This window comes from Somniosus microcephalus, chromosome 28, assembly GCF_052327205.1.
Source record: "Somniosus microcephalus isolate GS21.2 chromosome 28, FLI_Smic_1.0, whole genome shotgun sequence".
NCBI lineage: Eukaryota > Metazoa > Chordata > Chondrichthyes > Squaliformes > Somniosidae > Somniosus > Somniosus microcephalus.
The window spans coordinates 14,343,035-14,361,102 of record NC_141014.1 but is presented as its reverse complement, the minus strand read 5'-3'; the positions used below and the strand labels follow the sequence as shown (position 1 = coordinate 14,361,102).

At 50.9% G+C, this 18,068-nt stretch overlaps 1 protein-coding gene across 1 annotated transcript in view; it reads right to left on the bottom strand.

Moving 5' to 3' along the window:
• LOC147098983 (uncharacterized) overlaps positions 1–18,068 on the bottom strand; it is a 411,709-nt gene that overhangs the window by 288,731 nt on the left and 104,910 nt on the right. The window contains exon 6 of the mRNA XM_085969501.1: positions 17,311–17,446. Coding sequence (XP_085825627.1) covers positions 17,311–17,446 — 136 coding nt within the window. The remainder of the gene's footprint in view (positions 1–17,310; positions 17,447–18,068) is intronic.

Sequence of the window (18,068 nt, the reverse complement as noted above, 5' to 3'; positions counted from 1 at the left end):
CCCGCAATAATAGTCACAGTGACCCACACCCCCAATAATAGTCACAATGACCCACACCCCCAATAATAGTCACAATGTCCCACACCCCCAATAAGTCACAATGTCCCACACCCCCAATAATAGTCACACTGTCCCACACCCCCAATAATAGTCACAATGTCCCACACCCCCAATAATAGTCACAATGTCCCACACCCCCAATAATAGTCACAATGACCCACACCCCCAATAAGAGTCACAATGACCCACACCCCCAATAATAGTCACAATGACCCACACCCGCAATAATAGTCACAGTGACCCACACCCCCAATAATAGTCACAATGTCCCACACCCCCAATAATAGTCACAATGTCCCACACCCCCAATAATAGTCACAATGACCCACACCCCCAATAATAGTCACAATGATCCACACCCGCAATAATAGTCACAGTGTCCCACACCCCCAATAATAGTCACAATGTCCCACACCCCCAATAATAGTCACAATGTCCCACACCCCCAATAATAGTCACAATGACCCACACCCCCAATAATAGTCACAATGATCCACACCCGCAATAATAGTCACAGTGTCCCACACCCCCAATAATAGTCACAATGACCCACACCCCCAATAATAGTCACAATGACCCACACCCCCAATAATAGTCACAATGACCCACACCCCCAATAATAGTCACAATGTCCCACACCCCCAATAATAGTCACAATGACCCACACCCCCAATAATAGTCACAATGTCCCACACCCCCAATAATAGTCACAATGTCCCACACCCCCAATAATAGTCACAATGACCCACACCCCCAATAATAGTCACAATGTCCCACACCCCCAATAATAGTCACAATGACCCACACCCCCAATAATAGTCACAATGATCCACACCCGCAATAATAGTCACAGTGACCCACACCCCCAATAATAGTCACAATGACCCACACCCCCAATAATAGTCTCAATGTCCCACACCCCCAATAATAGTCACAATGACCCACACCCCCAATAATAGTCACAATGATCCACACCCGCAATAATAGTCACAGTGTCCCACACCCCCAATAATAGTCACAATGTCCCACACCCCCAATAATAGTCACAATGTCCCACACCCCCAATAATAGTCACAATGACCCACACCCCCAATAATAGTCACAATGTCCCACACCCCCAATAATAGTCACAATGTCCCACACCCCCAATAATAGTCACAATGTCCCACACCCCCAATAATAGTCACAATGTCCCACACCCCCAATAATAGTCACAATGTCCCACACCCCCAATAATAGTCACAATGACCCACACCCCCAATAATAGTCACAATGTCCCACACCCCCAATAATAGTCACAATGACCCACACCCCGAATAATAGTCACAATGACCCACACCCCCAATAATAGTCACAATGTCCCACACCCCCAATAATAGTCACAATGTCCCACACCCCCAATAATAGTCACAATGACCCACACCCCCAATAATAGTCACAATGTCCCACACCCCCAATAATAGTCACAATGTCCCACACCCCCAATAATAGTCACAATGACCCACACCCCCAATAATAGTCACAATGTCCCACACCCCCACACCCCCAATAATAGTCACAATGTCCCACACCCCCAATAATAGTCACAACGACCCACACCCCCAATAATAGTCACAATGTCCCACACCCCCAATAATAGTCACAATGACCCACACCCCCAATAATAGTCACAATGTCCCACACCCCCAATAATAGTCACAATGACCCACACCCCCAATAATAGTCACAATGTCCCACACCCCCAATAATAGTCACAATGACCCACACCCCCAATAATAGTCACAATGTCCCACACCCCCAATAATAGTCACAATGTCCCACTCCCCCAATAATAGTCACAATGTCCCACACCCCCAATAAGTCACAATGACCCACACCCCCAATAATAGTCACAATGTCCCACACCCCCAATAAGTCACAATGACCCACACCCCCAATAATAGTCACAATGTCCCACACCCCCAATAATAGTCACAATGTCCCACACCCCCAATAATAGTCACAATGTCCCACACCCCCAATAATAGTCACAATGACCCACACCCCCAATAATATTCACAATGACCCACACCCCCAATAATAGTCACAATGTCCCACACCCCCAATAATAGTCACAATGTCCCACACCCCCAATAATAGTCACAATGACCCACACCCCCAATAATAGTCACAATGACCCACACCCCCAATAATAGTCACAATGACCCACACCCCCAATAATAGTCACAATGATCCACACCCGCAATAATAGTCACAGTGACCCACACCCCCAATAATAGTCACAATGACCCACACCCCCAATAATAGTCACAATGTCCCACACCCCCAATAATAGTCACAATGTCCCACACCCCCAATAATAGTCACAATGTCCCACACCCCCAATAATAGTCACAATGTCCCACACCCCCAATAATAGTCACACTGACCCACACCCCCAATAATAGTCACAATGACCCACACCCCCAATAATAGTCACAATGATCCACACCCGCAATAATCGTCACAGTGACCCACACCCCCAATAATAGTCACAATGATCCACACCCCCAATTATAGTCACAATGTCCCACACCCCCAATAATAATCACAATGTCCCACACCCCCAATAACAGTCACAATGTCCCACACCCCCAATAATAGTCACAATGATCCACACCCGCAATAATAGTCACACTGACCCACACCCGCAATAGTTGTCACAGTGACCCACACCCCCAATAATAGTCACAATGATCCACACCCGCAATAATAGTCACAATGTCCCACACCCCCAATAATAGTCACAATGTCCCACACCCCCAATTATAGTCACAATGTCCCACACCCCCAATAATAGTCACAATGTCCCACACCCCCAATAATAGTGACAATGTCCCACACCCCCAATAATAGTCACAATGACCCACACCCCCAGTAATAGTCACAATGTCCCACACCCCCAATAATAGTCACAATGTCCCACACCCCCAATAATAGTCACAATGTCCCACACCCCCAATAATAGTCACAATGTCCCACACCCCCAATAATAGTCACAATGTCCCACACCCCCAATAATAGTCACAATGACCCACACCCCCAATAATAGTCACAATGTCCCACACCCCCAATAATAGTCACAATGACCCATACCCCCAATAATAGTCACAATGACCCACACCCCCAATAATAGTCACAGTGACCCACACCCCCAATAATAGTCACAGTGTCCCACACCCCCAATAATAGTCACAATGTCCCACTCCCCCAATAATAGTCACAATGTCCCACAGCATTAATACACACACCTGTCCTAATAGCTCCATAAGTGCCTAGCTGTCCTTTCTTGTCCGATTAGGCTTCTGTGAAGCACCTTGAGACGTTTTACTACGTTAAAGGTGCTATATAAATGCAAGTTGTTGTTGAATTTACAGCACAGGAACAGGCCATTCGCCCCATCTGGTCCTTGCTGACGTTTATACCCTGCATCTCACCCTATCAGCATATCCTTCTGTTCTTATCTCCCTGACATGTATTTGTAGCTTCATCCTGTTCGTCTCAACCACTCCATGTGGTAGTGAGTTTCACGTTCTAACCACTCACTCTGTTAAGAAGTTTCTCCTGAATTCACTGTTGGATTTATTGGTGGCTATTATATATTTATGGCCCCTAGTTCTGGTCTCCCCCACAAGTGGAAATATCTTCTCTACGTCTAGTCTATCAAACCCCTCCAGAATGTTAAAGACCTCTATCCGGTCACCACTCAGCCTTCTCTTTTCTAGAGAAAAGAGCCTCAGCCTTTCCTGATAGATTTAGGGGGCAAAATTCGGTTGCTTTGCGCTAGTGGGAGGTTAGCAGCAGCGGTAGCGGTAGTGCCCCGTGGTGCTGCGCCTCCGTCAATGACGACCCGGCCGTAAACTTCGGTTGCGTCCCCTTGACGTACCGCCGGACGCTATGTCCGACAGGCTCAGGGGGCGTACGTGCGGCCGGGGCGGCGATGTTTAAAGGGGAGGTGCCGGGCGGCCATTTTTTTTTGCTGGCCGCCTGACCTCACCTGCCCCCTCTACCGTATCCCCACTCCTCTTGAGTGCCGGGCTCTTTTGCCGTCACTCCGCTCCCCAGTGACCCAGCTGGGCCCCGGTTCGCGCTGCGCAAGGCCCCTCCTCTATACTAAGGGGAGGACTGTAGTGTATGTACTTTGCAGAAGGAACTATATTCTGCAGCCCCTGTATACTGCAGTACCAGTGGTGACCACCCCTGTATATAAGCCTGTGTAGTAACTTTGCATAGTTAGTTCCAGTTTGTCTCCACTCAGTAAAGACCTGTTATAACCAACTCCTGCAGTCCGTGTCTCAATTACACACGGACATAATACTGGCGACGAGCAGATCCGAACTTACCTACAGTCTGCACCACCTCATGGGGATGCATCCCTGAAGCGAAGTTGTCAGAGGTCGAGGCCAGAAGGAAGAAAGAAAGAAAAATAAATAAATAAATAAATAAAACAATCAGAAGAAACGGGCGTCAACCGTGGGCAACCGCCTCTGATTCATCGGAGTGAAAGATTTGCAGGAGAGGCTGTCGAGAGCGGGGCTTGGTTATCCTGTCGATGGTGTTCCAGCTAATCGGGCTGGTGGCAGGTAGTACACTGATCCTTCCTGGGCTGCGGCGGGCTACAGCTCGATCGGGTTGCTTTTCAACGGGGCCGAGCAGCGTTGTCGGGAAGAGGAGAGTGAGAGAGAGGGTGGAGCATACAGGGCGCGGCCGGTGCTACGAAGCCGGGCAGCGTACAGACCCGAGAAGAGGGAGGAAAGTGTCCCGCAGGGTTGCTCCGACGACGGGGAAATAAAAGAAATTAGAAGCACAGAAAGCCGCGAGGAGCTGCAGTTGCCACGGGAACCGCGGAGAGCGGCGTTAGCAGCAGCGCGGGGGGAAGTGCGCGAAGACCATAGGGCGTCGCCATCAAGGCATAAAACGCCAGCAACAGCGCTAGCAGCAGCGGAGAAGACGGAAAGCACGGGAGGCGCCATTTTGTTAAATCGGGGAAGAAGGCAAAGCGCGGGAGGCGCCATCTTAGATTTCCAAGATGCTGAAGACTGGCAATATCACTGCCTTCGATAATGCAATAGAAGACTGGACCACGTATGTGGAAAGAGTCGAAGTATATTGCGAGGCAAACGAAGTAGCCGATGAGAAAAAGGCATCGGTACTACAAAACTTAATGGGCGCAAGAACGTACGGCCTATTGCGGAACCTGATTACTCCAGCCAAACCGATGGCGAAGAGTTTTAACGAAATTGTTGATATCCTACAGGAACACCTAAATCCTACACCGCTGCTGATAGCAGAAAGATTTAAATTCCACAGGAGAAATCAGCATAAAGATGAGAGCAATGCTGATTACCTTACGGAACTATGCAAGCTATCAAAGCACTGCCAGTTCGGAGCAGGACTGGCAGATACCCTACGGGACAAATTTGTCTGTGGACTCCTGAGTGAAGGAACCCAGAAGAGGTTACTCTCAGAGAAAGAGCTGACGCTAGATAAGGCTTTCAGCGTGGCAGTATCGTACAAAGCAGCAGCAAGGGGAGCTGCGGAAATACAGCAAAAGCCACAAGAATACGGCACCCACGAAATGACACGGGGATTTGAAAAATGTTATCGCTGCGGCAGAACAACCCATGACCAGAAGGACTGCTGGTCCAAGGACAAAATATGCAGGCAATGCGGAAAGATGGGACACATTGCACGAGTTTGCGGGTCTGGGAAGAAGACTAACGACAACAAAAAGGCTACTAAGGAACAGTACAGGAAAGTACAAAAGATGACGGACAGTAGTTCCGAAGACCAGATGAGCGATAGTGAATCCGGGAACAAGAGACTAAGCTGTCTCAAACTTCACAATGTAATCGCAAAAGAGGATCACCGAACCATTTGGGTCACCCTCATGATAGCAGGGTCCCAAGTCAAAATGGAATTGGATACAGGATCAGCCCTGACCGTCATGAATCGACGAGACTACGAGCGGCTATTCTCACACATACCCTTGAAAGAGACATCCATTGTCTTGAAGACGTATACGGGGCAAAAAGTATACCCCAGAGGGAAAATAAGGGTGCCTGTCGAATACAACGGCAAAGAAATACAGAAATTGTATCTGTACATACTGCAAGATGGTGGACCACCGTTATTGGGACGTGAATGGATCAGAAAGATAAGTTTAGACTGGCACTCCATTCAGGCACTGATGGTGGCTGGTAAAAAGGATGACGACGTCACACCTGGACGAGTGTCAAAAATATTAGCTAACGCCAAAGGGGTATTTCAACAAGAACTGGGAACTCTTAAAGGCGTAACCGCCTCGATAAAAATAGAAGAGAATGCAATTCCAAAGTTTTTCAAAGCAAGACCGGTACCATATGCAATTCGCCCTGCCGTCGAGGCAGAGCTGGAGAATCTGGAGAATGCAGGCGTGTTATCTAAGGTAGACTGGAGCGAGTGGGCGACACCCATCGTTCCTGTCATGAAGAAAACGTTAAACAATAAGTCTGAGGAGCCAAGGAAGGTTCGCATCTGTGGGGACTTCAAGGTGACAGTGAACCCAGTCCTTCACACTGTACAATATCCTCTCCCGAGGATAGAAGATATTTTCGCCTCACTATCTGGAGGGAAGCGTTTTACAAAAATTGACCTAGCACAAGCATATTTGCAGATGGAGGTTGAAGAGTCCTCTAGGAAGTATCTCACGATAAACACTCACAAAGGTCTTTACCAGTATAATCGACTGGTATTCGGAGTAGCATCAGCTCCGGCGATATGGCAAAGAGCGATGGAACAAGTCCTGCAAGGGATTCCGGGGACTCAGTGTTACTTGGACGACATCCTAGTGACAGGTGAAGATGACAGTGAACACCTTGCCAACCTAGAGCAGGTGCTCACTAGACTAAGAGAACATGGGCTACGAGCCAATCGCCCCAAGTGCGAGTTTTTTAAGAAACAGATATCGTATTGTGGCCACGTGATTGATGAAGAGGGGTTACATAAGTCCCCTGACAAAATTGAAGCGGTAGTTAAGGCTCCAGCGCCTGAAAATGTGTCGCAACTGAGGTCATTCCTCGGATTGGTGAATTACTACCATAAGTTTTTGCCGAATTTGTCCACAATTCTACACCCACTGAACGCCCTACTACAAACTGGAGTAGCATGGAAATGGAGCGATGAATGTAAGCGGGCCTTTCAGAAGAGTAAAGACCTAATCACTTCAAGAGAAGTATTGGCTCACTACAACCCATCACTACCGATAAGACTGGCGTGTGATGCGTCTCCCTACAGCATTGGAGCGGTACTGTCACATAAATTCCTTGATGGTTCAGAGAGGCCGATAGCTTTTGCGTCACGCTCGTTAACTTCAGCCGAGCGTAACTACGCCCAGATTGACAGAGAGGCCCTCAGCCTGGTGTGGGGGGTGAAGAAGTTCAATCACTACCTGCACGGTCAGAAATTTACTCTACTAACTGATCATCAACCTCTTGTCTCCATTTTCAACCCTCAGAAGGGCGTCCTGATAATGACAGCACAACGGCTACAGAGGTGGTCCCTTTTCCTAGGGGCACACCAATATGACATCGAGTACAAAGGAACTAAACAGCATGGGAATGCTGATGGATTGTCGCGCCTACCGTTGCCGACGGTGGAAGAAGCACCTGCAGTGGATCCAGTGGAGATATTCCACTCAACCATAGTCGAATGTCTACCTGTGACGAATGCAAACATAGAAAAGGAAACACGAAATGACCCGACACTCTCCTGGGTCTATGATTTAACGGTGAAGGGATGGCCAGCACATGGCGAACCACTGTTGCCAGCATTCTCGCCGAGAAGAGAACAGCTGTCAGTGTGCAGAGGAACCTTGATGTGTGGATCCAGAGTAGTAATTCCACCCAAATTGAAGGATAGAGTGTTCAATGAGCTTCATGAGGGTCATCTGGGAGGGGTAAAAATGAAGAACTTAGCCAGAGCGTTTGTGTGGTGGCCGGGAATCGATAGAGAAATCGAAGAGATGACCAAGAGCTGTACAGGGTGCCAGAAGGTCCAAAATGCCCCACCACAAGCCCCCCTACATCCATGGGAGTGGCCCTCATCTCCATGGCAAAGGGTGCATATTGATTTTGCTGGTCCATTTATGGACTCGATGTTTTTAATTGCGGTGGATGCACATTCAAAATGGCCAGAGGTAATAAAAATGTCCTCAACCACCACAGAAAAAACTATCACAGTCATACGAACCATATTCGCCAGAAATGGGCTGCCTGAACAGATTTGCTCTGACAGTTTGTGTCTGAAGAGTTCCGGAGGTTCTTAAAGAACAATGGTGTTAAGCATTACACATCCGCCCCATATCATCCAGCCACCAATGGATTGGCTGAGAGGTTCGTTCAAACATTCAAGAAGACTATCAAGGCAATGTGTAATGAAGACATACCCCTACAACACAAGGTGGATAACTTCTTGTTTGCCTACTGGAATGCAACACATGCGGTTACCAACCAAACTCCAGCCATGATGTTCTTCAATCGAAGACTACGGTGCCGCTTGGATTTGGTTAAGCCAAACATCAGAAGAGATGTGGAGAACAGGCAGTTTCAGAATATGAATGAAAGGCCGACCAGGAGTTTTAAGATAGGTCAACCAGTTTTGGCCCGGGACTACCGCACAGAGAAATGGCAGCCAGGAACGATCTGTACACGGCAAGGACCTCTAATGTATACCGTGGACATTGGAGAGAGCATTGTAAGACGCTATGCTGACCAGATTCTAGAGTCACTGGAAAACGTCAATTCCACACCACGATCCGATACACCTGGTGATGAAACCGAAGTACCAATTGCATCTACCTCAGAATCGGGAATATTGGAAGCAGACGAACCAAACAACGACGTTGATTCCGAATCAACTCTGCCAGAAGAACCTGATACCCCAAAGAGGCGTTATCCAGACAGAATCAGGAAGCCTCCTCAAAGACTGAACTTATAATTGATTAACCTCAGCTAATGTATATGACAACTGTAATTGTAAATATGTTATTTAATTATTAATCGAATGTTATGTACTGTTTAGCTAAAAGGGGAGGAATTGTAGTGTATGTACTTTGCAGAAGGAACTATATTCTGCAGCCCCTGTATACTGCAGTACCAGTAGTGACCACCCCTGTATATAAGCCTGTGTAGTAACTTTGCAGTTAGTTCCAGTTTGTCTCCACTCAGCAAAGACCTGTTATAACCAACTCCTGCAGTCCGTGTCTCAATTACACACGGACATAATAAGGACGGCCTGCAGTACCGCGGCGTGAGGTGCCGGCGCGCGCGGCATGGCGCCACGTCGCACCGCGATATTGGGCTGGAGCACCCCAAGAGGGAGGGGGAGTGCTTCCAGTAGCGCCCTGTCTCCTGCTTGAGGCGCTACCATCCAGTAGCACCCCGGCGAAGTTAGACGCCCCAAAGGGGGTGCCACCCAATCTTTGCCCCATAACCTCTCACTTGTGGTATCATCCTTGTAAATCTTTTTTACATCTTCTCCAGTGCCTCTAAATCCTTTCTGTGATATGGAGACCAGAACTGTGGGAGGAGTGCTTCCGGTGCGGAGCCTTCCGTGCTGGGAGCTTACATCGGAATTGTGGGCACACCCACTCCACAATTTTCCATCTATTGTGGAAAATCCCCCCCCCAGCATCAACACCAAGCAGCTCTGGCTCAACTGTAGCCAGCTGGATGCAGCGTGAGGCTCCAGCCTTGCGCTAGTCTCACATTCCCCACACCTTGTCATTCTACGATAACGGGTGGTTCCATGGTGTAATGGGTCGCACTCTGGACTCTGAATCCAGCAATCAAGACTTCAAATCTCCAGTGGAACCTAGTCATTCCATGAGATTGTCATCTAATGCTGAATCACTGAATTATAGAATGATAGAGCACCAGAAAGCCCATTGTGCCTGAAAGAGCCTGTCTCTGAAGGAGCTGCCAATTAGTCCCAGTTTGCAGGGAATGGTAGCATAGTGGTTATGTTACTGGACTAGTAATCCAGTAGACGTGGACTAATGATTCTGAGAGACATGAGTTCAAATCTCACCACAGCAGCTCCGGAATTTAAATTCAGTTAATTAAATAAATCTGGAATAAAACACTACAGGAAACTTTTTTTTATCCGGCACGGACGGGACCGACGTGGTGCCGGTTCATCAAAAATTCCGGATAACCGAAAGCTATAGTAAAAGATACGAGAGCTGAGAGCTCCGTATAAAGCAACAAACCCTGTTGCTTAGCAACAGCTTCAGAACAGTGGCCACAAGTTGCAAGCGTCTCTGTAGCTTAGCAACAGCTGCAGCCACACCCTTGCACAGCAACAAATGGAGGAAGGCAAGTAATAAAAGTTACCTGAAACCTACTCCTGAATTTTGCCGGTTAACCGAGATTTCCGGTTGTTTAGGTGACGGTAAATCAAAAGTTTCCTGTAGTCTCAGTAATGGTAACCATGAAACTACTGGATTGTCGTAAAAACCCATCTGGTTCACTTCAGGGAAGGAAATCTGCCGTCCTTACCTGGTCTGGCCTATATGTGACTTGAGACCCACAGCAATGTGGTTGACTCTTAACTGCCCTCTGAAATGGCCAAGCAAGCCACTCCGTTGTACCAAACTGCTACGACACGGACTGCAGTGGTTCATACTAGGTGGCTCACCAACACCTTCTCAAGGGCAATTAGGGATGGGCAATAAATGTTGGCTTTGCCTGTGACGCCCACACCCTGTGAATGAATTTTAAAAAGTCCCCTGTTCTTTCTCCATTGGCCTGTAAATTTTTCATTTTTAAGTATATAGCGAATCACCTGTTGGTGATCAAGGCTATATTCTGAGTCATAGGTTCAGATAATACTTGCCAACTTTAATTTCACTTTATTTTTTTACATGTCATCTGAACTTGTCAATCAGATTAATGTTTTGTAATTAATCCCAGGCCCCCGTTATTCCAGGGGCTGTAAGGGTCCTATGTGAACTGACCCTCTCTGTCCCTCTCCCTCCTCCTCTCAGTCAACCCAGTCCACGTGGGATGGTCCCATAGCACAAAATGGCCCACTTCTAATTGAATAGTGGAACAGGCTCGAGGGGCTGAATGGCTTCCTCCTGATCCTATGTTCCCTTGGAATAATGTGGGCCTGGGAGTAACTACAAGGCATCGATCTCTTGTCCATCATTCTGGGCTAGATTCGTGTGAAAATGACAAAGGTGAATGTCAGTGCCCAAACCCCTGACACCCCCCAATCCCACAGACTTCAAGGGGGGAAAATTCGGTTGCTTTGCACCTCCATTTAGCGCCCGGGCGCGGCGATGTTTGCGGCGCTCACGAAATTGACCAGTCTTTTTGCGACAGTACCGCCACGATCTCCTGCACCCGCAGATCATGATGTCAGTCGAGCGTTCAACGCCCCGGTAGCGCCCCGGACTGGATATTGAGTGGCGCCCCCTGCCTTACTGCCTGTCGCTAGCAACGACAGGTTGAGGGAAACGTTTTGCAGTCGGGAAGGGACTGGGGGAGCGCTATTTAAAGGCGACCGCTTCTTCCTGCCTTTTTTTGTCGGCGACATTTTTGCTCCACGCATTTTGATTTGACCTTCCTTGCATCGATTTAGAAGAGACTGTGGGGGCTGCACTCTGAGCTCTTTCCCTGGGCCTCTCCATTGTTCTTTCCAGCAGATTTGATGTACAGGTCTCTCCAGGCCGAGATTCAAGGCTGCAATGAGCAGGATGTGGATGGAGAGCAAGATCGACCCTCGCCTTTAAGAACTGGCCGGCGCCAGTGTGTCTGTGTTCCATTGCTGACTGACATCACATGAGCTTCGCCAGCGCTCTGAGGTAGCGCCTCGCTCCTCGGCGTTAGCGCCTTAAGAGAGGTGTGTAGCGCCTGATTTAGCGCTCCAATCGGAGGCAATAATTAGCGACAGGCTCTAAACTTTGCACCCAGCCGATAATTGTGCCCCAAACGGGGCAATACTGAATTTCTCCCCCGCCCCAAACATTTTACAAAAAGTACTTTCAATTTTTATTCCAAAATGATTATTGTTACAACTAATATCCAGCTTGGATTTGTATTAATTCTGGTCTATTGTTTTTTTTAAATCTTACACTGCAATAATGATTTTTAATATTCAATTTTTGACATCTTTATCAGCCTTTCAAAAACAGCCACTTCATTAAATCAAGGCAAAGCAAAGCTACCTCTGTGGCTGGGAATTCCTCGGGGTTTTTCCCACTCTGCCACCGTAACTTCACCAGTCGGGTGGAAACCTAACCCGGGATTCCACTGCTCTTCCGACAGTGGCTGAGTGAGAGGAAATTCCCAGCCTGTATCGCAGCACAGTCTCATCTACTTGTAGAAAAGGGTCCACAACAGGAGGAGGAAGAGAGGGAGGGATAGGGGCAGGGAGAGAGGGGGGGAGGGGGAGGGGGAGAGGGAGAGGGAGAGGGAGGGATAGGGACAGGGAGAGAGAGGGTGCGGGGGAGAGGGAGAGGGAGGGATAGGGACAGGGAGAGAGAGGGGGCGGGGGAGAGGGAGAGGGAGGGATAGGGACAGGGAGAGAGAGGGGGCGGGGGAGAGGGAGAGGGAGGGATAGGGACAGGGAGAGAGAGGGGGCGGGGGAGAGGGAGAGGGAGGGATAGGGACAGGGAGAGAGGGGGGGAGGGGGAGAGGGAGAGGGAGGGATAGGGACAGGGAGAGAGAGGGGGAGGGGGAGAGGGAGGGATAGGGACAGGGAGAGAGAGGGGGCGGGGGAGAGGGAGAGGGAGGGATAGGGACAGGGAGAGAGAGTGGGAGGGGGCGAGGGAGAGATAGGGACAGGGAGAGAGAGAGGGAGAGGGAGAGGGAGGGATAGGGACAGGGAGAGAGAGGGGGCGGGGGAGAGGGAGAGGGAGGGATAGGGACAGGGAGAGAGAGGGGGCGGGGGAGAGGGAGAGGGAGGGATAGGGACAGGGAGAGAGAGGGGGAGGGGGAGAGGGAGAGGGAGGGATAGGGACAGGGAGAGAGAGGGGGAGGGGGAGAGGGAGGGATAGGGACAGGGAGAGAGAGGGGGCGGGGGAGAGGGAGAGGGAGGGATAGGGACAGGGAGGGGGAGAGGGAGAGATAGGGACAGGGAGAGAGAAGGGGAGGGGGAGAGGGAGAGGGAGGAATAGGGACAGGGAGAGAGAGGGGGCGGGGGAGAGGGAGAGGGAGGGATAGGGACAGGGAGAGAGAGGGGGAGGGGAGAGGGAGAGGGAGGGATAGGGACAGGGAGAGAGAGGGGGAGGGGGAGAGGGACAGGGAGAGAGAGGGGGAGGGGAAGAGGGGGGATAGGGACAGAGAGGAGAGGGAGAGAGGGATAGAGAAGACGAGAAAGGGACGTAGAGAGAGAGGGGGAGGGAGAGGGAACAACAGAGAGAGAGGGACATAGAGAGGGGGAGGGACATAGAGAGTGAGAGAGGGAAGGAGACAGACAGGGAGCGGGAGAGAAGATGAAGAGAGGGAGAGGGTCACAGAGAGAGGGAGGGAGAGGGGGAGGGGAGGAAGGGACAGCCGAGATGCAGGAGCAGAGGAGGTGTGAAGGGACATGGCTAGAGGAGATTCGAAGATAGACTGGAGCAAGACTATGGAGGGAGTGAGTGTCAGCAGAGCGAGGTGCCAGAACAGCCAAGTTTCCCCATCCTCCCACAACCGCAACCTGTGTCCTTCCAATAGGGGTCACTCCCAGCAATCAGCAGGAGGAGGCCTTAGCCCAGGTGAGTGAAGGTAAATCACAGCGTCAAAACCTACACCCCAACTGAGATCTGTCAACTGGGAACGATGCTTGACTTTCTGATCTGTGCGATTCAAACCCCAGAGCAGCAAGTGTATTTATCAGGGAGAGACAGAGAGGAACAGAGAGAGAGAGAGAGGGGGGGGAGAGAGGGGGAGAGAGAAAGGTAGACACAGGCAGACCCGGCTACCAAGAGAGGACAGGATATGTTCTCACTGCAGTCAGGGAGTGGTGGAGGCAGAGAAGCACTTCCTCACAGCTTGTAGAAAATATCAGGGCATAAGGGAGAATTTCTACCCAAAATTCACAAAAATATGCCCGGAATTCAGAAATTTGAATGACGACCAAAAACTCCCATACCTACTAGGGGAAGAGAGAAATTGTGTAACACTAGCGGCACACTATGTTACAGCTTGCCATAAACAGAGGGACAACCACTAAATATAAGAAAAGAGTATATATAAATTATATGAAAGTATATTTATACACTCAGGGATATATCTGTTTATACACTGTATGGATAGATCTGTATTTTTGTGTACAAACATGAATGTTTTTCGATGCTTTGGCAACATAAGATGTAACTTGTCATGCCAATAAAGCGATTTGAATTGAATTAAATTGAATTGAGAGAGAGGGGGACACAGAGAGAGGGGGACAGAGAGAGGGAGGGGGACAGAGAGAGAGCGGGGGACAGAGAGAGAGCGGAGGACAGCAGAGAGAGGAGGGACAGAGAGAGAGAGAGGGGGCAGAGAGAGAGAGGGGGCAGAGAGACAGAGGGCGGACAGAGAGAGAGAGGGCGGACAGAGAGAGAGAGGGCGGACAGAGAGAAAGAGTGGGACAGAGAGAAAGGGACAGAGAAAGAGGGGGGACAGAGAGAAAGGGAGAAAGAGAGAGAGAGAGAGAGAGAGAGAGAGGGGGGACAGAGAGAGAGAGGGGACAGAGAGAGAGAGAGAGAGACAGAGAGAGAGAGAGAGAGGGACAGGGAGAGAGAGAGAGGGACAGAGAGAGGGAGAGAGGGACAGAGAGAGAGAGAGAGGGACAGAGAGAGAGAGAGAGGGACAGAGAGAGAGGGACAGAGAGAGAGAGAGGGGGACAGAGAGAGAGAGGGGACCGAGAGAGAGAGGGGGGACAGAGAGAGAGAGGGGGGACAGAGAGAGAGAGGGGGGACAGAGAGAGAGAGAGAGGGGGACAGAGAGAGGGGGGACAGAGAGAGAGAGGGGGGACAGAGAGAGAGAGGGGGGACAGAGAGAGAGAGAGAGGGGGACAGAGAGAGAGAGGGGGGACAGAGAGAGAGAGGGGGGACAGAGAGAGAGAGAGGGGGACAGAGAGAGAGAGAGGGGGACAGAGAGAGAGAGGGGGGACAGAGAGAGGGGGGACAGAGAGAGAGAGGGGGGACAGAGAGAGAGATGGGGGACAGAGAGAGAGAGAGAGAGGGGGGACAGAGAGAGAGAGAGGGGGACAGAGAGAGAGAGAGGGGGACAGAGAGAGAGAGGGGGACAGAGAGAGAGAGGGGGACAGAGAAAGAGAGAGGGGGACAGAGAGAGAGGGGACAGAGCGAGAGGGACAGAGAGAGAGAGAGACAGAGAGAGAGGGACAGAGAGAGAGAGGGGACCGAGAGAGAGAGGGGGGACCGAGAGAGTGAGGGGGGACAGAGAGAGAGAGGGGGGACAGAGAGAGAGAGGGGGGACAGAGAGAGAGAGGGGGGACAGAGAGAGAGAGGGGGGACAGAGAGAGAGAGGGGGGACAGAGAGAGAGAGGGGGGACAGAGAGAGAGAGGGGGGAGAGAGAGAGGGGGACAGAGAGAGAGAGGGGGACAGAGAGAGAGAGGGGGGACAGAGAGAGAGAGGGGGGACAGAGAGAGAGAGGGGGGACAGAGAGAGAGAGGGGGGACAGAGAGAGAGAGGGGGGACAGAGAGAGGGGGACAGAGAGAGAGAGGGGGGACAGAGAGAGAGAGGGGGGACAGAGAGAGAGGGGGGGACAGAGAGAGGGGGGGACAGAGAGAGAGAGGGGGGACAGAGAGAGAGAGGGGGGACAGAGAGAGAGAGGGGGGACAGAGAGAGAGAGGGGGGACAGAGAGAGAGGGGGGGACAGAGAGAGAGAGGGGGGACAGAGAGAGAGAGGGGGGCAGAGAGAGAGAGGGGGGACAGAGAGAGAGAGGGGGACAGAGAGAGAGAGGGGGACAGAGAGAGAGAGGGGGACAGAGAGAGAGAGGGGGGACAGAAAGAGAGAGGGGGGACAGAGAGAGAGAGGGGGGACAGAGAGAGAGAGGGGGGACAGAGAGAGAGGGGGACAGAGAGAGAGAGGGGGACAGAGAGAGAGAGGGGGACAGAGAGAGAGAGGGGGACAGAGAGAGAGAGGGGGACAGAGAGAGAGAGGGGGGACAGAGAGAGAGAGGGGGACAGAGAGAGAGAGGGGGACAGAGAGAGAGAGGGGGACAGAGAGAGAGAGGAGGGACAGAGAGAGAGGGGGACAGAGAGAGAGAGGAGGGACAGAGAGAGAGAGGGGGACAGAGAGAGAGAGGAGGGACAGAGAGAGAGAGGGACAGAGAGAGAGAGGGGGACAGAGAGAGAGGGGGGGACAGAGAGAGAGGGGGGGACAGAGAGAGAGAGAGGGGGACAGAGAGAGAGAGGGGGGACAGAGAGAGAGAGGGGGGACAGAGAGAGAGAGAGACAGAGAGAGAGAGAGAGGGACAGAGAGAGAGAGGGGACCGAGAGAGAGAGGGGGGACAGAGAGAGAGAGGGGGGACAGAGAGAGAGAGGGGGGACAGAGAGAGAGAGGGGGGACAGAGAGAGAGAGGGGGGACAGAGAGAGAGAGGGGGACAGAGAGAGAGAGGGGGGACAGAGAGAGAGAGGGGGGACAGAGAGAGAGAGGGGGGACAGAGAGAGAGAGAGGGGACAGAGAGAGAGAGGGGGGACAGAGAGAGAGAGGGGGGACAGAGAGAGAGAGGGGGGACAGAGAGAGAGAGGGGGGACAGAGAGAGGGGGACAGAGAGAGAGAGGGGGGACAGAGAGAGAGAGGGGGGACAGAGAGAGAGAGGGGGGACAGAGAGAGAGAGGGGGGACAGAGAGAGAGAGAGGGACAGAGAGAGAGGGGGGGACAGAGAGAGAGGGACAGAGAGAGAGGGGGGGACAGAGAGAGAGAGGGGGACAGAGAGAGAGGGGGGGACAGAGAGAGAGAGGGGGACAGAGAGAGAAGGGGGACAGAGAGAGGGGGGACAGAAAGGAACAGAGAGAGAGAGGGGGACAGAGAGAGAGAGGAGGGACAGAGAGACAGAGAGAGGGAAGGACAGAGAAGGAGAGGGAGGGAGGGAAAGGGGGTGGAGAGAGAGAAGGAGAGTGAGGGAGAGGGGGAGCAGAGCAGAGGAAGTGTATTTATTAACTGGACCATCAAAGAAACACCTAGCAAATAAATTTTGAAAGCTGAAAACATATTAGCTGCGACTGACCTCCTTCTGTTGAAACAATCTGGGATAGACCTTACTCTTTCTCGGTTCCTCACTGAGCCGCTGGGATGTTGCCGAGTCTCTCCCTGTTTTTCCCACATTGGTAGAGCTGAATTCACGGTATGAGTCAGTGACCGGCCTGTTGGAAGACAGTCAATGTGACCTCACTCATTGATACTAGGTATTTTTCTGCTGGTGGGGGAGTCTAGAACAAGGGGACATAACCTTATAATCAGAGCCAGGCCATTCAGGAGAGAATGTTAGGAAGCACTTCATCACGCAAAGGATGGTAGAAGTGTGGAACTCTCTCCCACAGAAAGCAGCAGATGCTAGCTCAGTTAATAATTGTAAATTGAGAGCGATAGATTTTTGCTAGACAAGGGTGTTAAGGGATATGGAGCCAAGGTGGGTGGATGGAGTTGGGATGCAGATCAGCCGTGATCTCACTGAGTGGCGGAACAAGCTCGTGGGGCTGAATGACCTCCTTTGTTCCTAATCTCGCCTCTGGTTTTTTGGCCAATTACCTTGAATCCATGTCCTCTGGTTACCAACCCTCCTGCCAGTGGAGACATTTTCTCCCTATTTACAGGAAACTTTCTTTTATGCGGCATGGACGGGACCGACGTGGTGTTGGTTCATCGAAAATTCCGGATAGCCGAACGCTATAGTAAAAGATATGGAGCTGAGAGCTCCGTATAAAGTAACAAACCCTGTTGCTTAGCTACAGCTTCAGAACAATGGGCACAAGTTGCAAGCATCTC